Consider the following 21,369-nt stretch of genomic DNA (forward strand, 5'->3'; position numbering starts at 1 on the left):
CATATACTTTATATATGTATATTTTAAAATTTTTTGGTTACACTGAGGCTCCTAGTTATTAACTGTTGCTTTGAGATTCACTGAGGAAATCAGGTGTGTAGGCCTGGAGAGGTGGAACAGCGTTTTGGAAGAGTGGAGTCAGGAGTGGTAGGAAGTGGGCTGCTTTCTACCTCTGTTACTGGATTGCTGTGGGGGCTCGAGCAAGCCACTGAAGTGTCGTCCCTCATGTGTTCCCATGTATAGGACAGCCTCTCCCAGTACAGTTACTGATATTTAGATATAATGAGTAGTTTTCCATCACTGTTTTTCATTCAGTTGTGAGAAATAAATGAGTTAATACATTTATAAATATTTCAAAACTGGTGGAGCCTAGTATAAGAACTTGATGATGATGATATTGTTGTGGTTATTTTTTCTGTTTTACTATAGTTGAAGGGAGCCTAATTTTCTCATGTTCCAGAAAATAAGGAGGAAGTGGGGGGATGAGGGGAGAGAGAGAGAGAGAGAGAGAGAGATACAGATATAGATATAAATATAAATACAGATATAGATTAAACTTACTGCTGTTGCCCCAGCCCCAGCACTCACCAATTTCTGCTAGGGTGCTGAAGGCAGACCTGTGTGATGAGGGGATATTTAAGCTGAAACCTTGAAACATGAGAAAGACCTAAGTCTTTCCCTAAGGAAAGATTTGGGGTGGGAATGAGGAAGCATATTCTAGGGCAGAAAGGGCTATGGCATCCACGGGCAGGGAAGAATATAGTGTAGAAACCTGAAAGCACGTCAGAAGCGCTGGGGAGCAGCGAGGAGGCAAGACAGCTATGAATGGAGGCCTGGTGGGAGCAGGGGCCACCTGAGGGCTTAGAGACCACAGGGCAGGTGGGGGGCATTGAATGGCATCCTAGGTGTACTGGGAAGTTGTTTATAGGATCTTAAGAGCATGGAATGCTCTGACTTAGGTGGTTCTGATTGTGGTGTGTAGGGCAGACCCTGGCAGGAGGGCAGGAGTGGAGCAAGAGACCAGCTATGAGTCACAGCCATTGTGGTGCCAGGTGGGAGTGGGTGGAGAGAAGGGGGCACATCCTTGTTAGTTTTAGAGGTAAAACTTAGTCATGAATTGAATATCAAGGGACTTCTGACTTGCACTTAGGTGGCATGTGGTATTATTGATCCAGGTGATACTGAGGCAAACAACTGGTTTTGAGGAACATATCAGGAGTTTGATTTTGAACTTGTTGTATTGAGATATTTGTGAATATGTGAATTGAACCCTTTAAGAGAAGATGGGCAGCTCTGAAATGGGGAGAAGTTGGCCGGGATATTTACAGTAACTCACTGCATGAGCATTTCCCTTCTTCAAATACATCCCATATGCAGTCTCCACAACAGTCTTCTCAACGTGTCTTCCAAGTTCATCCTCCTTGCCTACTTGGAAATCTTCAAAAGCTTTCTGCTTTCTTCAGTGATATCTAAACTGTTAAACCTGACATTCAAGATCCTCCACAGCTTGCTCCTCACCCAATCCATAGGGTTATGTTTTTCACATCACTGTCTCTTGCCTCCCAGTATGAACTCTAAACTCTCAGTTGTCTAGACTCGTCTGTAGATCATGAAGGTCGTTGTACTTTCCTGCCTTAGGTGCTTTCTTCTCTCTTTCTGCATCTTTATCGGTTGAGAATTTTCTAATCCTCTGAGACCCAGTATAGGTTTTACCCCTTCCACTATGTCTGCTGGTTTTAGATCAACCAGAAATAAGGGCTCCATTTTTTGTCCATTTGGAGCACTAGTGTGAGCCATACTTATATCTGCTTTATTTTATTTCAAGCTCTTTATGGAAGTGTGTCTCATCATATTTTCTCTGTTCCATAATACCTTGTACATGGTGTGTACTGAATAAATATTTATTTAATATTTTCTCTATTTGGAGATATTTTTCAGGTAGATATCCCTTTGGTTGCAAATAACAGGAACCAAATGTAGCTGGTTTTAAAAGAAGAGAAAATTCACTAGAACAGTACTGCAAATCTTGAGTAACTTAAGATAAAGTTGAAGGATGAACTGAACCTTGGGGCAGCCCTGGGAACCTCACCAGCAGGAGCTCATGGACTTTTCGTCTAGAGGTTTGTCATTAGTGTAGCTTAACTTCCACTTCCCAGACTCTACATCAATTCAAAATCTGGAGGAAAAAAATCTGATTGGCTTAGCATTGGTCAGTTGTCTACCTGAGGCCAATCAGCTCTGACCCCTGACAGAAGTCTTATCCTAGACACATGGCTACTGAGATGTGAGATGTCCATAACCCCATGGCTGCCAGAGGTTGAAGGGTTTCCTTCTGTGGACAGAGACATATTTGTTCTCTGAAAAGAGGAGTCAGAAATAAATTGCAACAGATGTGTACTACAGCAGTATTGCTAACTTTGGAAACAGAGTCAGTATTGAATACTTTATGGTTTTGAGAAATTGTAGATGGCTTCAACCAAGGTCATGTTAGTATATTGCAATGGAAATAGGACCAGACTGTTGTCTTTGTTGACTGGCTTCATAAAAACTACTCCTTGCCTCATGCCAGTGTTGTTGTTTGTGATATTTACTCACTAAATCAGAAGACTCCTCCTTCCAAACTTGCTTACATCAAGGAGGAAAAAAAGTCCTGATGATAATAATTTTATTGTATTTAAACATTAGCAGATTATGATAATAGCTACATAGTCATTCTTTGCTCTGTGCATTTGACCATTGCAGATGTTTTAATGCTATAAAAGATCCTGACTTACTCATCTATATTATTTCTGTAACTGGGCTATGTATCTGAAGGAAGTAATCTGTGAAAGTTTCAAGAGGGCATCAGTTGGTTAACTTTGCAAAAATAGGAAAAATATGGAAAATGTAAGTGTTTTAAAAGAAAAACAAATTTAAATCTTTGTTCTTGAAATTCATCATTTATGCAAAGTAATTTTTTTTGTAAGGATGATTTGGTAAAGGATAAAAGTTTCCGGCCGGGCGCGGTGGCTCACACCTGTAATCCCAGCACTTTGGGAGGCCGAGGCGGGCAGATCACGAGGTCAGGAGATCAAGACCATCCTGGCTAACACGGTGAAACCCCGTCTGTACTAAAAATACAAAAAATTAGCTGGGCGTGGTGGTGGGCACCTGTAGTCCCAGCTATTCAGGAGGCTGAGGCAGGAGAATAGTGTGAACCCGGAAGGCAGAGCTTGCAGTGAGCTGAGATGGTGCCACTGCATTCCAGCCTGGGCGACAGAGCAAGACTCCATCTCAAAAAAAAAAAAAAAAAAATTGTTTCCATGGAACAAAAATTTCGCCCAAGTACATTGGGTCACCATGTGGCAGCAGTAGGCAACCTATCAGGAATAACTGTGGTTAAGAAATGTGGTTGATGTTTTTAAGGTACTGGGAAAGATGTCAGTGGTGTATACCAGGTCTTTCTTCTGTCACTTTAAAATTTTAATAACAATTTTCTGACCACCTTCTCTCTATGGAACACATAGATCCAGATGATTGAAAAATTCATTTTCTCTCCTACTGGAGAAATGGTTAAAGGATATGAACACACAGGAAGAAATGTGAAGAGCCGATTAACAAGTGCAAAGATGCTCAACCCTGTGAATGATCTGGGATGTGCACACTTAAGTAGGAGAGATAAAACATTTCACACCCATCAGATATGTATACATTTAAAAGTTTAAAATTACTCAGTGATGCTGATAATGTGCCACAGCTTTCAAACACTGCTGATGGGCATTTCTGTCAGCACAGGGTCTCTACAGAGCCATCTCCCAATTGCCAGTGTAGTTGAGAATGGACTGTCCAAGAATCCGCTGGGCTAGTGTATACCACTGAGAAGCTAGCATGTATGTGCCCAGTGAAACAAGTATAGTACACACATGTTACAGTTTTGTTTTAATGTGAAAATTTACAAAACTCTTAAGTGTCTACCAACAGTGAAATAGATAAGTAAAAAGTGGTATAGTCAGAATACTTTATAGCAATGAAAATTAATGATCTACAGCTGCTGTGTCCTTGCAAAATAGTTCATTTGTATGTGTGCTATTAAAAAAAAAGCAGATAATAATGAAATGCCAAATTCAGGAGAGAGTTGCCTCTAAGGAGAACAGGCATAGAAAGAGAAATATAGGACGTATCAACCATACCATTAAAAAAAAAAAAAAACTAAAGAAAAACTTGCATCATGTTAAAATTTGACAGAAGGTGATGGGTACATCTACTTGTTATTTTTTTCCCCTACCTTTCTGTGCCGTTAAATATTTCATAATAAATAGTCATTATCTGTATCTTAAAATATTTCTCAAAGAATTTTTCCATTTTTGGATGATTAAGCTGGGAATGGGGGAGTCAACTTGTTCAAAGTAACAAAGTAATTAAACAGTTGAGCTGTGATCAAAAACAAATCTGTCTTGTTCCAAAACTTATGGCCCTCCTTTCTCGTTAGTCTGATTCTACAATGTAGAAAGGAAATATAAGCTTGAACCTATGAACCTGCAGTTGCCTTTGACCTATTTCTGACTATTCCCTCTCTCTTCCACCCTCTCTGGCACACACTTGTCTGTGCACACATGCACACCTGTACCTATCATCCTTTCTGAAAGATCGTGTGTTTCTCACAGTTGGGCTTAGGCCAAGACAGCTGGTGTCCGGTGAGCCAGTAGGTCCTCTCTGTCCGTGGTATGAGAGTTCCTCCATGTTCATCTGGGGTTATGGACATGGGGGATGTTCTAAAATACCATATGCTAAAATGGTGGCTTCTAGTTATCCTTTCCTAAAGGTGTTCCTTCTGCCTTGGTTCCTGTTAGAAATGACTACATGGGCCGGGTGCAGCAGCTCACACCTGTAATCCCAGCACTTTGGGAGGCTGAGGTGGGAGGATGGCTTGAGCTCAGGAATTTGAGACCATCCTGGGCAACAAAGTGAGACCTTGTCTCTACAAAAAAAAAATTAGAAATAGCCAGGTATGGTGGCACACACCTGTAGCTTCAGCTACTTGAGAGGCTGAGGTGGGAGGATCACTCAATCCCAGGAGAGTCAAGGCTGCAGTGAGCTGTGTTCATGCCACCACACTTCAGCCTGGGCAACGGAGCGAGATCCTGTCTTAAAAAAACAAAAAACAAACAAAGTAAATAATTAATTAAAAAATGACTACACGAAGAATCCAGGATTTGCTCTGTGGGTTAAGACAGTATTTGTTTTTTTGGTTGTCTACAGAAGACATTCTTGGTGTTCCTCATTGTCTTTTGTATAGAAATCTTCTTAGAAACCAAGAAAAAAGGCCGGGCATGGTGGCTCACGCCTGTAATCCCAGCACTTTGGGAGGCCGAGGCGGGCGGATCACGAGGTCAGGAGATCGAGACCACCCTGGCTAACATGGTGAAACCCCGTCTCTACTAAAAATACAAAACATTAGCTGGGCGTAGTGGCGGGCGCCTGTAGTCCCAGCTACTCGGGAGGCTGAGGCAGGAGAATGGCGTGAACCTGGGAGGTGGAGCTTGCAGTGAGCCGAGATTGCGCCACTGCACTCCAGCCTCGGCGACAGAGCCAGACTCCGTCTCAAAAAAAAAAAAAAAAAAAAAGAAAGAAAAGAAAAGAAACCAAGAAAAAAGTTTTAACAGAAAAATAAGTACAAATTTTAAAATATTAAATTTAAAACCAAACGACATGTAAACTATATGGGCTAAAAAGCATAGCTAACATTTGCTAAATGCTTATATGTTAGCATTTATTACTGCATCTCCAATTTGAAGATGGGGAAACAACCTCATCAAAGAAACTACCTTAGGGAAGTTAAATAAATTCCCTAAGGTAGCCCACTAGTAGGGAGTAGGGCTGAGACCACAACAGTGTTCGAGTCAGACACCACCTTTATGGGGAAAGACCTTCTAGGCTACTACCACTCCAAGTGGTCTTCTCCATTTCTACATCTGCTGTATGCAGGGTACGTTTGCTTTGTATTTTTAGTTTAGTTTTTCCTTCAGTTTTTAAATTGGGTATAAGGATGCAAGAGCAAGGATGGACTTGAAAATTTCTTTATACTGCTGTAGCAGCTAACATAGCATGTGGGTAGTTGGCATTCAGTATATTCTTAGATATTAGCTAATTCTCACTGAGGAAGCAATAGCTTAAGCCAAAGGTACCTAAAATTTGTTATGGGTTGATGCTGAGAATTTTGAAGTACTACCTGAGCTTCTAAGTCTTACCAGTCTTACTGATGTTAAATTCTTCACTGAGGAAATTCATTTGGACTTCATGGTTTTCATGATTTTAACTTAAGCATCGTCATACCAGGTTGTTCACAGCTGAGCACATGTACCTTTTTATGCCATCCTTTCTGGGAAAGAAAATTAAATATGCCTATCCAAACTTTCTAAAACAAATTATCAGGTCTGCTATTTTCATTTTATCTTTAAGGCACATTCTTACCAAGGTCCCATGGATTTATTGTATCTGTACAATTTCTCTTTTGTCAAATGCAGAACACTTTTCAGTCTCTTGTCACCTGAAGACAGCATGAATGTTGTTGCTATTTCCAAGGTTCCAGTCTGGACCTTCTCTTCTTCCTTTCACATACTTTTCCATAGATAGTCTTCTCCAGCCCTCGTGCCTTCACATCCTGATTCTCATGATTTCTGAAGTTGTGTTTCCATCCCACATCACTCTTAGAACTCCAGACCTGCAGAGCCACTGCCTGTTGACCAGTTTTTCCCCAGGTATCCCATAGGCACACAACATTCACACATCAAAACCAGCTTGAATATTAGCAACTCCTGCCTGAATGTATTTCCTGCTGTTGAATTTGGTCCTCAAGTGTTATTGCATCCTTTTCCTCATTTTCTTTTCAGTCCACCTCTCTATTCCCACTGCCTCTCAGATCCTCTCAATGTCTTGCTTAGACTATGGAAAAGCCTTCTAGCTAGCTGCCCTCCCCCACACCAGCGTAGTTTCCTCCCTCTCTGTATCACCATTCAAATGTTGTTCGAATGGTCAATTCCACATTACCATCTGAGGTTGTTGGCTCCTGAGTCAAGCTGCCAGTGGCTCTCTCCTGCCTCAGAATCTTGGTCCTCCTCTTTCTTCTCCCTGGAATGTCCTTCCCTCCTCTCTCTGCCTAATTAATCCACACTTAGCATTGAACTTCAGGTGCCAGATTCTGGGAAGCAAACCTCTTTTCTTTTCTTTTCTTTTTTTTCTTTTCTTTTCTCTTTTCTTTTCCCTTTCCTTTTCCCTTTCCTTTTTCCTTTCCTTTCCTTTCCTTCCTTTCATTCTTTCGTTCTCTTTCTTTCTTTCTTTTCTTTTCCTTCCCTTCCCCTTCTCCCTTCTCTTCCATCCTTTCTTTGTTTCTCTCTCTCTCTCCCTTTCCCTTTCCCTTCCTTCCTTCCTTCCGTCCTTCCATCCTTTGTGCTGTCCTTCGTCCTCCCCTCCCGTCCCATCCCCTGCTTCCTTTCTTCTCACTCTGTCGCCCAGGCTGGAGTGCAGTGGCGTGATCTTAGCTCACTGCAACCTCCACCTCCCAGGGTCTAAAGCCATTCTCCTGCCTCAGCTTCCCCAATAGCTGGGACTACAGGTGTGTGCCACCACACGCGACTAATTTTTGTATTTTTAGTAGAGACAGGGTTTCGCCATGTTGGCCAGGCTGCTTTCAAACTCCTGGCCTCAAGTGATCTGCCTGCCTTAGCCTTCCAAAGTGCTGGGATTACACCCACCCAGCCAGAAACAGACCTTTTCTGACACTTAACTCTTCTCTTTCCCTGTGCCCCTCTTGGCTTTGTTGCCCTTCTTATGTGTTCTCCTTGGAGCCCCAGCAGTACCTCCATGGCAGCATTCCTACCAGTGTTTCATAACTATCTGGGTCTGGCCTCCCCCATCCTCACAAGCAGCATGAATCCTCTTCATGGTTGCATGTGAGTCCCCAGCCCAAGCCGCCTGTGGTTGGTTATTTGTTGACTTATTTCTAGGATAGTGGTTCTCAACTGGGGGTGATTTTGCCCCCAGGGGACATTTGGCAACTTCCGGAGACCTTTTTGATTGTCCTGACTGGTGGGGCAGTGCTCCTGTCATCTAGCAGGGAGAGGCGAGGGTGCTGCCAAGCACCCCATTGCACACACGTCGGCCCACCTCATGGTCCAGTCCCAAATGTCAAGAGTGCCAAGGTTGAGAGACAGTGCTGTAGGACAAAGGGCAAAATTTAATGGTACTTAAGACATCTCATAACAGAAAAGATGAAGTTAATTAAATATGGAGTTCTTAAGTAATACGTAAAGGGTTTTAGTGTCAGCTTCATTTTCATTCTGAACTGCTCTGGATCTCTTGGTGGCCCAATTTGATTGTTTATTCACAATCTCTCTTGTGAGGCAGATCTGTGCCCCAATGGTTACTAATGGGTTAACAAGTACCTGGAGTGAGTTAGGCACAAAACGAAAATGGTGAGGACAGTAGAACTAAGCTCTGCATTTATTTTAGAAATTTAGACATTTACTTTTTCTTATTTTCAGTGTGCCTGATAGAAGGTGACTACCCAAGCAGTTTTTTTGACGAGGTATGGAGATGGATGGTTCCTTTTTTTGACTCTTAAAAAGAGTTTGGCTGGGGTTAGTGGTTCATGCCTGTTATCCCAGCACTTTGGGAGGCTGAGATGGGTGGATCACTTGAGGTCAGGAGTTCGAGACTAGCCTGGCCAACATGGTGAAACCCCGTCTCTACTAAATATACAAAAATTAGCCGGGCATCGTGCTGGGCACCTGTAATCCCAGCTACATGGGAGGCTGAGGCAGGAGAATCACTTCTACCCGAGAAGCAGAAGTAGCAATGAGCCGAGATCATGCCACTGCACTCCAGCCTGGGTGACAGAGTGAGACTCCGTCTCAAAGAAAAAAGAAAAAAGAATTTAACCATATAATCCTCAGAAAAAAAGGCCTTTTGTTTTATGTAGATTTGCTAATGATGTAAATTCTAGTGCCACCTCCAATATTTAGGTAGTGAATTAGATGGGACTTTTAGTGCACTGGAAGTTAGAATATTGAAGGATGAATTGTTGCTGACACAGAATAACATGGGATTGACCTATACAATCAAGTAACAGGAAAATAAAATCCTATTGTGCTTTAAATTTGGCATGTGTCTTGGCAAAGACAGAAAACATTAGAAAAGGTTTTGATTTTTCCCTCCAGAATTAGCCATATAATTTTTTTTTCTTTTTTATTGGGCATACGATATGAATTCTTGTTTTATAATTATACAGTTTTCAAAAAATTAGTATTTTGAAAGTTTAGAAATCTGAGTTGGAGAAAGAAACATTTTAGGAAATCTTAGGAAAAGGAGACAATGACTCATATTCTTAAATAGTTCCTGTTGGTATTTGCAATTTCAAACTAGTCTCTGGAAAATAATTATATAATTGTATGGAGGGAGTCAAGTCTTTATCTTTACCCTTGGGGACTTCTTTTGGCAAATTAAATGATTTATACCTGAAGAGACAATTTAGCTTCATGTTAAATTTCAAAATCCAAGAAATACTTTCTTTCCAGTAGCTGTCAGATTGTAGTGACGATCATCAGCCTTTCAGATGAGTGTTATTAGTTCAGTTTTGGAGATTGCCTCTATGTGTGGTACTGTCTTGTAGTTTCCTGAAAGAAGATTGAAGTATTTGTACTTATTTTTGTGGGTTCTGTGAGATAAAGTCTGGCTTACAGTTGATTTAACCCCTTCTTATCTTTGTCTTGGTTACTTTTGGATTTTGTCAGAACAGAAGTTAAAGCTGCAGATACTGTATTCAAAAAGGTCATTCAAGAGCTGTAACTGTAAGGGAATGGAATGATAGATGTATATAAATGTGGACTTGAATAAAGTATCCTTTGTATTTAAAAATATGCCTTTCTTTTAATTTTTTTTCAGCCAAGTTCTATAGAAATTTTAGAGTATTCATCAGATAGTGAAAAAGAAGATGACTTGGAAAATGTCCTACTCATTGATTCAGAATCCCCTCACAAATACCACGTGCAGTTTGCATCGGATGCAAGACAGATTATGGAGAGACTGATAGATCCAAGGACAAAATCAACAGAGACCATTTTGCATACACCTCAGAAACCCACAGCTAAGTTTCCCAGGACTCCAGAAAATTCAGCAAAGAAGAAGCTTTTAAGGTTAAATTATACCCTTTTAAATACTCTTTTTAAATTTTTCTCTTTCTTTAAAAACCCAAATATCTAAAATGTTAATTTTAAGATACTTGTATATGAAGTCCTAAATTCTGGAGCTGATTAATTGAATGTTCATCGAAGTTGAGGGTCATGGCTTTACTCATGCCCAGCAGATGTGACTGCCTTTCTTAATGATTTATTTGGGTTATCAAATGTTATTGAGAGTCAGTGTTCTAGGTGCTGTGGAGACAAGTGTGTAATTGTTCTGTTCTTGAGTAACTTATAATGTAAAAAGGGAAATGGAAGTATGTGTAAATCGTGTCAGATTACTTTTATGAGAGAGATCTGCCAGGGCAACACTTGCAAGTGCAAAAAAGTATGAGAGAGCAGAACCCACAGACGAGACGTATCTGGTGTGCCATGAACTACAGTGTCAGTCAGGGGCTGGGCTGTGGCCATGGTGAGCAAAGCAGGAAAGATAACGTGAAGGAGCCTGTAGGGACCTTCCCCAACCCCGTGTAATACAAGGTGCTCTTTGTTGTTTGACCAAACAATGCCAAGCAAAGACTCAATGAAAGTAAGAAAGAGAGGCCGGGCGCGGTGGCTCACGCCTGTAATCCCACCACTTTGGGAAGCCGAGGTGGGTGGATCACAAGGTCAGGAGTTCGAGACCAGCCTGGCCAACATGGTGAAACCCCATCTCTGCTAAAAATACAAAAATTAGCTGGGCGTGGAGGTGCGCACCTGTAATCCCAGCTACACAGGAGGCTGAGGCAGGAGAATTGCTTGAATCTGGGAGGCGGAGGTTGCAGTGAGCTGAGATCGTGCCATTGCACTCCAGCCTGGGCAACAGGGCAAGACTCCGTCTCTAAAAACAACAACAAAAAAAAAAGAAAGAAAGAGAACCTGTAGAAAGCATTGCCACAAAAGCAAAAGTAATAGAGCATTTCAAAGCAAAGGAGTTTCAGTAGAAAGAGTAAATATGATCATGAAGAGCGTAGGTGTTGGATCCACGGATGATATTGTTACATCATAAGAAGACAAGCCTGGCATGCACTGAGGGGAGCCCAGGGTCTGTGGCTGAAGTAGCACACGGTTCAAGGAGTGAGGACAGGGTCATGGCTCTTATGTGGGAACTGGGGACCCAGGCAGGAGGGTTTCGATTACTCTCTTCGGTATTGCCAGTCACCTTGAAAAGATCCAGCCTCTAGAGAGGGTGCAGGGAATAGGAGAGACAGATTTTGAAAACAGTGGGGGTCCGAATAAACAGAGTTCGCACCATGGCTACATCAGCATCCTGGAGAAGAGGTAGGGAAGGAAGGTGGAGAGGAGAGCCCCAGCTTGAAGACACCAGTGGAGGAAAGAGCTTGAGGATGTGGCCGAGTTTAGTGGGATGGCCAGGGCACAGAGATCCATTTGTGCCTACTCACCACGAGACAGAAGGCCTTATGCCCAAAGCGAAGAAGTTGTGGCCTCAAAAAAAGAATGTAATTTGTAATAGTAATAGAATGTAATTTGTAATAGAAGGTGGTTTGTAATAGTCTCTGGGAAGAAAGGAAGGGAAGCCCATTAAAGGAATTAGCATGTTTTTGTTGGTGAAGGTGATGCCAGGCGATTACAGAAGGTCATGTCCCCAGCCCTGCTGAGGGCCGACCACTTGCCAAGCACTGTTCATGCACAGGAGCAAGCAAAGTGGAATGGTTGCTCATAACAGAGAGCAAAGGTGAATGGAGCCCCGCTTGTGTCGAGGGAAGGGCAATAAGGAGCCAAGAAGTAAAATAGATGTCAACTCAGAGAGAGAATTTTATGGAGAAAAAGCAGAAAAGGGGGACAGAGAAGGGTCCAGAGGTGGGGGAGGACATTTCAGTTTGAAACAGACTCAGGGAAGCCCTGAGGAGCTGCCTCATTGAGCAGCTGGAAGAATGGAGTGTGCAGTGGAGCAGGTGCTTTTGGTTTTGTATCTTTGGTTGACAATCATGAGGCTTTTGGCCATTTTCAGTTAGACATTATACATCTTAGTGGGACTATGGGTCTGCAGTCCACGGGCAGGCCTGGCGTTGGAGATGTGAATGCGTAGACTGCAGTGTCCAGATCTTTTGAAGCATGAGCTAGGTCAGGTCACAGGAGATCCAGTGCTGGGCGAGAGGAGAACCTGTCCAAGGCCTGAGTCCTGGGTGCTCTGCCAAAGTTGGGGTGTGGAGGGAGAGACTGCTGAGGGAGGAGCCAAAGCAAAGGGAGCATGGTGTGCTGAGGCAAGTGAGGAGAGAGGGTGACCCACTGTGACAGATGCTACCAGGGCTGACCTCTGTGATTCCACGGTGAAAGGCAGGGTGTGCAGCCGTCTCAGCGGCGTGACCAGGCAAAGCAGACTGCCATGGACTCGAGAGAATGGAAAGAGAGAAACTGAAGACAGCACGATGGAACTCTGGAGAAGTTTTGCTTTAAGGAGAGCAGATCAAAGTGTGTTAGTTGAAAGTGAATGTGAGGGTCAAGGTTTCTTATTTTAAAGGTGATAGAAATTTCATCATGTTTGTATGTTGATAGGGAAGTCCAGGAGAAAAAAGGAAACTGCTGAGGCAGGGGAGGGAGGGGACAACTGATGGAGTTGTCTCTGCCGTGGTGAAGGGAGGCACAAATGGGGGTGACCTTGTCAGGAGTTCAGAGTGTGCACCCATGGCCAGGGCGGGCAGCACCCATGCAGGTGCCAGGATGGACCTGGTGAGGAGCAGACAGGCCATCCACGGACAGCTGGGAAGGCAGAGTCCCTGCTGTTACAGGCACATGTATCTGGCTTGGGAACTAGTTCTTTCCGATCAATTCTATTCCAGTAAAATAGGGCAGTCCTTCATTAGCTGACAGGGAGGATGAGGACAGAGTTGTGGAGGTCTGAGGAGAGAGAATCTGTGACACGGGCATGTAGTGGGGACAGATGAACTGGAGAAGGGCTCCAGGGCTGTCTGACAGGATCAGGCCCTGTTGGGAAGTCGTGGTCATGGACTGAGTTTGAGACCTATCAGCCAGTGTGGATTCGACCCTTGGGCTGCCCATGTGGGCAGAGCACAAGGATGGTCCAGGGGCACACTAAAAGGGGTTGACAGGAGTTCCGAGAGTAGCAATAATAATGACCCGTGAAGCCTAAGCTGGGTAAAGTGAGAATGAGAATGTGCAGGATGTGGAGCATGGTGAGTTGGGGTAGAACTCACTGATTGAGGACTGGGGAAAAGGTTGGTCAAACACTTACAGAGTCACGCTACTAGAGGTGATGAGCTGGGGCAGTAACGATGACGGGCGCCCAGAGTTGAGCTGCTGGAGGGAGGCAGTTCGGGACTTCAAGATTAGAGTGGCTGAGGCGAGTGGAGGACACCATCTTGGAGCTGGGCGGGCACTGACATCAGCAAGAATGATGGCCATAACCCAGAAGATAAGGCCTCTAAGGGTGGCAGGTCAGTGCCAGGTGCCTGCCCTGGCATTGGGCAGGCTGAGTTGGAGCTGGAACATAAGGGAGGCTACCAGATGGTCTTGAAGCTGCAGTGAAGAGCAAGGCCATCCTTCCTGGCCTTTCAGGCCCAGTGAGAGGGTAGGGGAGACAACACAGTGCTGTTTAAGGTCAGGTCACTGTCAGGGAGTCCTCAACAGAAGGTGGAGGGGACGTTCATAGAAGTGGCTGAAGCTGCTCAAACAACATGCAATTGATCATTTTCTTCTTGTGATTTCTAGGAACAACTAAATGAGGATGTCTGTTTTGAAGTTACTATGCTTAAATACTAAAAATGAGATTGATGTGCTTAGGGTTGTTAGTCTCAGGTCTTCAAACTGGAAGACTTCCTGTTTTACTGAGCTGACTAGAAAGGCCTGTGACTGCCTTGTCTGCTTTTGATGAAGGGATGGTGGTTTGTGGTGATTAAAAAGAACTTTTTTACCTGATAAAGACCAGGTAGCAAGGATTGAGAGAGGTAGTTGACATTTGAAGGATGGAGCACATTGGCCCTTCTCTTTCTGGTTTGCCCTGCAGGAAATGTCACTCAGTCTCTTTGGACTTCTTTTTTTTTCTTTCTTTCTTTTTTTTTTTTTTTTTTAAATTTGTGGAACTATTCGAAGCATAAGTAACAAACACCAATGCAAAATTGTTAGATATTTAAGTGTGTTGGTAATAATAAAGCTATATATATCTCCCCAGTTTGATGGTCAAGTTGTTTTTCACAGTGCTTATTATATCTTGAAAAGACAAAATCTACGTCTGATTGGTGTACCTGAAAGTTACAGGGAGAATGGAACCATGTTGGAAAACACTCTTCAGGATATTATCCAGGAGAACTGCCCCAATCTAGTGAGGCAGGCCAACATTCAAATTCAGGAAATACAGAGAATGCCACCAAGATACTCCTCAAGAAGAGCAACTCCAAGACACATAATTGTCACATTCATCAAGGTTGAAATGGAGGAAGAAATGTTAAGGGCAGCCAGAGAGAAAGGTCGGATTACTCACAAAGAGAAGCCCATCAGACTAACAGAGGATCTCTCGGCAGACACTCTAGAAGCCAGAATAGAGTGGGGGGCCAATATTCAACATTCTTAAAGAAAAGAATTTTCAACCCAGAATTTCATATCCAGCCAAACTAAGCTTCATAAGTGAAGGAGAAATAAAATCCTTTGAAACAAATGCTGAGAGATTTTGTCACCACCAGACCTGCCTTACAAGAGCTCCTGAAGAAAGCACTAAACATGGAAAGGAACAACTGGTACCAGCCACTGCAAAAACATGCCAAATTATAAAGACCATTGAGGCTAGGAAGAAACTGCATCAACTAACGAGCAAAATAACCAGCTAACATCATAATGACAGGATCAAATTCCCACATAACAATATAAACCTTAAATGTAAATGGGCCAAACTCTCCAATTAAAAGACAGAGACTAGCAAACTGGATAAAGAGTCCAGACCCATCAGTGTGCTGTATTCAGGAAACCCATCTCACGTGCAGAGACACACATAGGCTCAAAATGAAGGGATGGAGAAAGATCTACCAAGCAAATGGAAAACAAAAAAAAAAGCAGGGGTTCTAATCCTTGTCTCTGATAAAACAGACTTTAAGCCAACAAAGATCAAAAGAGACAAAGAAGGCCATTACATAATGGTAAAGGGATCAATTCAACAAGAAGAGCTAACTATCCTAAATATATGTGCACACAATACAAGAGCACCCAGATTCATAAAGCAAGTCCTTAGAGACCTACAAAGAGACTTAGACTCCCACACAGTAATAATGGGAGACTTTTACACCCCACTGTCAACATTAGACAGATCAATGAGACAGAAAGTTAACAAGGATATCCAGGAATTGAACTCAGCTCTGCACCTAGCAGACCTAATAGACATCTACAGAACTCTCCACCCCAAATCAAGAGAATATACATTCTTCTCAGCACTACATTGCACTTATTCCAAAATTCACCACATAGTTGGAAGTAAAGCATTCCTCAGCAAATGTAAAAGAACAGAAATTATAACAAAATGTCTCTGAGACCACAGTGCAATCAAATGGTACTGGTGTCCCACTACGAGAATCTCTGGGACACATTTAAAGCAGTGTGTAGAGGGAAATTTATAGCACTAAATGCTCACAAGAGAAAGCAGGAAAGACCTAAAATTAACACCCTAACATCACAATTAACAGAACTAGAGAAGCAAGAGCCAACACATTCAAAAGCTAGCAGAAGGCAAGAAATAACTAAGATCAGAGCAGAACTGAAGGAGATAGAGACAAAAAACCCTTCAAAAAATCAGTGAATCCAGGAGCTGGTTTTTTGAAAAGATGAACGAAATTGATAGACTGCTAGCAGGACTAATAAAGAAGAAAAGAGAGAAGAATCAAATAGACACAATAAAAAATGATAAAGGGAATATCACCACCAATCCCACAGAAACACAAACTACCATCAGAGAATGCTATAAACACCTCTACGCAAATAAACTAGAAAATCTAGAAGAAATGGATAAATTCCAGCACACATACACCCTCACCAGACTAAACCAGGAAGAAGCTGAATCCCTGAATAGACCAATAACAGATTCTGAAAATAAGGCAATAATTAATAGCCTACCAACAAAAAAAAAGTCCGGGACCAGACGGATTCACAGCCGAATTCTACCAGAAGTACAAAGAGGAGCTGGTACCATTACTTCTGAAACTATTCCAATCAATAGAAAAAGAGAGAATGCTCTCTAATTCATTTTATGAGGCCAGCATCATCCTGATACCAAAGCCTGGCAGAGACACAACAAAAAAAGACAATTTTAGACCAATATCTCTGATGAACATCAATGCAAAAATCCTCAATAAAATACTGGCAAACTGAATGCAGCAGCACATGAAAAAGCTTATCCACCACAATCAAGTTGGCTTCATCCCTGGGATGCAAGGGTGGTTCAGCATACGCAAATCAGTAAACGTAATCCATTATATAAACAGAACAAAAGACAAAAACCACACGAATATCTTAATAGATGCAGAGAAGGCCTTTGACAAAATTGCAACAGCCCTTCATGCTAAAAACTCTCAATAAATTAGGTATATATCGGACATATCTCAAAATAATAAGAGGTATTTATGACAAACCCACAGCCAATATCATACTGAATGAGCAAAAACTGGAAGCATTTCCTTTGAAAACTGGCACAAGACAGGGATGCCCTCTCTCACCACTCCTATTCAACATAGCGTTGGAAGTTCTGGCCAGGGCAATCAGGCAAGAGAAAGAAATAAAGGGTGTTCAGTTAGGAAAAGAGGAAGTCAAATTGTCCCTGTTTGCAGATGACAGGATTGTACATTTAGAAAACCCCATCGTCTCAGCCCAAAATCTCCTTAAGCTGATAAGCAAATTCAGCAAAGTCTCGGGATACAAAATCAATGTGCAGAAATCACAAGCATTCTTATACACCAATAACAGACAAAACAGCCAAATCATGAGTGAACTCCCACTCACAATTGCTTCAAAAAGAATAAAATACCTAGGAGTCCAACTTACAAGGGATGTGAAGGACCTCTTCAAGGAGAACTGTAAACCACTCCTCAACGAAATAAAAGAGGAAACAAATAAATGGAAGAACATTTCATGCTCATGGATAGGAAGAATCAATATTGGGAAAATGGCCGTATTGCCCAAGGTAATTTATAGATTCAGTGCCATCCCCATCAAGCTACCAATGACTTTCTTCACAGAATTGGAAAAAAATACTTTAAAGTTCATATGGAACCAAAAAGAGCCGCATTGCCAAGACAATCCTAAGCCAAAAGAACAAAGCTGGAGGCATCACGCTACCTGACTTCAAACTATACTACAAAGCTACAGTAAGCAAAGCAGCATGGTACTGGTACCAAAACAGAGATACAGACCAATGGAACAAAACAGAGCCTTCGAAAATAATACCACACATCTAAAACCATCTGATCCTTGACAAACCTGACAGAAAGAAGAAATGGGGAAAGGATTCCCTATTTAATAAATGGTGCTGGGAAAACTGGCTAGCCATATGTAGAAAGGTGAAACTGGATCCCTTCCTTACACCTTATACAAAAATTAATTCAAGATGGATTAAAGACTTAAATGTTAAACCTAAATCTTAAAAACCCTAGAAGAAAACCTAGGCAATACCATTCAGGCCATAGGCAAGGGCAAGGACTTTATGTCTAAAACACCAAAAGCAATGGCAACAAAAGCCAAAATTGACAAGTGGGATCTAATTAAACTAAAGAGCTTCTGCACAGCAAAAGAAACTACCATCAGAGTGAACAGGCAACCTACAGAATGGGAGAAAATTTTTGCAGTCTACCCATCTGACAAAGGGCTAATATCCAGAATCTATAAAGAACTTAAACAAATTTACAAGAAAGAATCAAACAACCCAATCAAAAAGTGGGCAAGGGATATGAACAGACAGTTCTCAAGGGAGGACATTTATGCAGCCAATAGACACATGAAAAAATGCTCATCATCACTGGCCATCAGAGAAATGCAAATCAAAACCACAATGAGATACCATGTCACACCAGTTAGAATGGCGATCATTAAAAAGTCAGGAAACAACGGGTGCTGGAGAGGATGTGGAGAAATAGGAACACTTTTACACTGTTGGTGGGACTGTAAACTGGTTCAACCATTGTGGAAGACAGTGTGGCGATTCCTCAAGGATCTAGAACTAGAAATACCATTTGACCCAGCAATCCTATTACTGGATATATACCCAAAAGATTATAAATCATGCTGCTATAAAGACACATTGACACGTGTGTTTATTGTGACGCTATTCACAATAGCCAAGACTTGGAACCAGCCCAGATGTCCTTCAGTGATAGAGTGGATTAAGAAAATGTGGCACATATACTCCATGGAGTGCTATGCAGCCGTAAGAAAGGATGAGTTCATGTCCTTTGTTACGGACATGGATGAAGCTGGAAACCATCATTCTGAGGAAACTGTCGCAGGGAAGGAGAACCAGACACCGCATGTTCTCACTCATATGTAGGAGTTGAACGGTGAGATCACTTGGACACAGGAAGGCGAACATCAAACACCGGGGCCTGTCATGTGGTGGGGGGATGGGGGAGGGATAGCATTAGGAGAAATACCTAATGTAGATGACGAGTTAACGGGTGCAGCACACCAACATGGCACGTGTGTGTGTGTGTGTGGGTGTGTGTGTGTATATGTGTATATATATATATGTGTATATATATGTGTGTGTGTATATATATGTATATTTAACAAACCTGCACATTGTGCACATGTATTCCAGAACTTAAAGTATAATAAAAATAAACCAAAATTTAAAAATATTGTATTTACAGTCATTTTAATTGTTTATTCTTTACCTGGTTGTATAGCTTATTAAAAATATTTTGACTGGAAATCAGTTGGAATATTTTTGAATCTTTATCCTTCTTTACTTCTCCATATTGTTTTTATAGAAATGTTTACCAATGTCAAATTGATACCAGTCATCTTTTGAGATAGGTTACCAGTCTGTTAATTTTATAGAAAAGATAATTAGGATATCTTAACTTGCTCAGTGAATTCATCATATTTTTATTCCATCGGAGTTTGGCCTTTATAAATAACTTAACTGGCTACGTTCAAAAGAGTTAATTTGGATATAGATGGCAGGGCCTTGCTGAACTTTTGGTATGACTTAATTTTTTTAACATGAGATATGTTTTTACTAGAAATAGGATTGTTGATTAGAGGACATGGTGTTTCCTAAGCTCAAGTTCTTAAGTTCAAGTGCATGTGACTGGAATTCCCTGCATAACAGGCCCTAATGGCCAAACTCAGGTGAGATGCAGAATTTTTCTGAGGGCTCCAGATACTGCTGTGTGTAGAGAGCGCCTGTGCATGTTTACTGTTGCTTTTACCTTTCATCCTGTAATCTGCACAGTTTTCTTACGAGGTTCTAGGCTTGACTTTAACCAGATAGTTTTTTCAGAGTTCATTTTACCTTTTTTTTTTTTTTCTGTAAGGTCACAGCATTGAAAAGCAACATTTGGCAAATAATTTTCTAGATAGTTGGGCAAAGAATACAGCATTTGCTTCTTGTATTTATTGTGCATATCATTTTAAATAATACTGTTTAAGAGGTGCTGGGTATATTATCAAGACTAAGAGTTTGAACTCTGGAACCAGACTGCCTAGGCGTGCATGCAGCTACACCACTCATTAGACATTTCACCTTGGACAGATGTTTAACATCTTGGTGCCTCAGTTTGTCATCTATAAAGTGGAATAATAATAGTACCTACTTCACAGTATTGTGTAAAGGGGAAGCATGAACGAGTTACTTCATGTAAACAGAATGATATGAAGAAGGGCTTAATAGGAAGTAGAGGTTGACATGTAGAGGTGCTATGGCATATTTCTGAGCATAAGAGGTTTTAACTTTTTTTCTGTTACATGTACTACACACAAGTATATTCAGAAATAGTAACCTATAGGAAAACATACTAGGTGTCTCTATAGGTATTAATACTAGCAATATTATGTATTTATTAAAATATTTCCATCATAATGGAAAGAGCTGTATATAGGCTGCAAGTGAAAAACATAACAAAAACAGTTACACCAATCATGGGCATTTTTTGAAGGTTTACTAAATGCCACGTGCTGCACTAAGTCCATTCTGGTTTTAACAGCTAGTTCCTCATCTGGTTAGTTACGTAATGCTGGAGAAGTTTCTTAACCTCTCTCTAAATTCTGGTTTTATCATCTGTGCAGTGGGTACTGATATCTGTTCTTTCAGCCTCAAAGGGATATTATTTGAATAAAGGTAATGTAGTGAAATGATTAATGAATTGGTAACAAGATAATAAACTTATGAGATAATACATTGATACCCGGTATAGCATGTAGCTATAGTGGTAATTAACAACTGATCTTAATTTTTCTTGAAATTATAGTTATGTTAGTAGTTGATAACTTCTCTTTCTCTCTACATATGTATGTATTTATTTACTTATAATTTACATACACCTATATATTTATAAGCATAAATATATCTCAGTAAGTATATGTGTTCATTGATAGGTTAATGTTCTTCTGCAGTGCCTGCATGTCTGTCGTTATAAATTGTCTTTCTGCTATACATGGAAGTTTTCTTTTTTATAACATTGGTATCTTTGCTGTGTGTTTGTGATTGATACTCAAATATCTCTGGAGTCCAAATAAGGGACCCATACCCAAGTGCTCTTATTTGAGTGTTCTATCAACAGTTGGCAAGGTTATTCTTGACTGGAACTCTGAGCCCACTTTACATTTCTTTGTTTGCTCCTATGTGCTGAGCTCATTGGGAGCTTTCCCACCTCCATGGCAGCACTCATAGCTGTCCTTGTGTCCCTGGTACCTAACGAAGTGCTAGGTGCCAGCATATAGCAGGTGGTAAGTAAGCAGTGCTTGTTTTAGGATTGAATAAATGAACTAAGAAAGAATAGAAAAATAGGTAAGCTGATATTTAGCTGTCATATTTCCAAGAATGTGATGTTTTTGGACATAATATTAGCCCATATTTCTAAGAATCAGAAAACCAAGCTTCTAAGAAAACAAAAAACTGACTTATGAGGATATGGCCTCTGGGAAGATAATGTGGTAACAAATATACGTTAAAATTTTGCGTGTTTTATCTGTTTGTCTCTGGTTGGGGGGTATACAATATAAA

General features: G+C 41.3%; 1 protein-coding gene across 35 annotated transcripts in view; it reads left to right on the forward strand.

Moving 5' to 3' along the window:
• The window catches only part of SPIDR (scaffold protein involved in DNA repair), a 475,230-nt gene that overhangs the window by 126,090 nt on the left and 327,771 nt on the right, over positions 1-21,369 (forward strand). For 25 of the 35 annotated variants that reach the window (XR_010159535.1, XM_063817068.1, XM_009455296.5 and 22 more), the window contains one exon: positions 9,919-10,169. The exons of 4 other annotated variants lie outside the window; for them this stretch is intronic. Coding sequence is in view for 26 of the 31 variants with exons in the window: in XM_063817068.1 (XP_063673138.1) it covers positions 9,919-10,169 (251 nt within the window). In the remaining 5 variants the exon portion in view is untranslated. Of the gene's footprint in view, positions 1-1,927; positions 2,121-8,519; positions 8,564-9,918; positions 10,170-21,369 lie in introns of those variants that run through there. 6 more of the 35 variants (XM_054656710.1, XM_063817062.1, XM_063817064.1 and 3 more) reach the window with 2 other exon arrangements.

Source organism: Pan troglodytes, chromosome 7, assembly GCF_028858775.2.
Source record: "Pan troglodytes isolate AG18354 chromosome 7, NHGRI_mPanTro3-v2.0_pri, whole genome shotgun sequence".
NCBI classification, from domain to species: Eukaryota; Metazoa; Chordata; class Mammalia; order Primates; family Hominidae; genus Pan; species Pan troglodytes.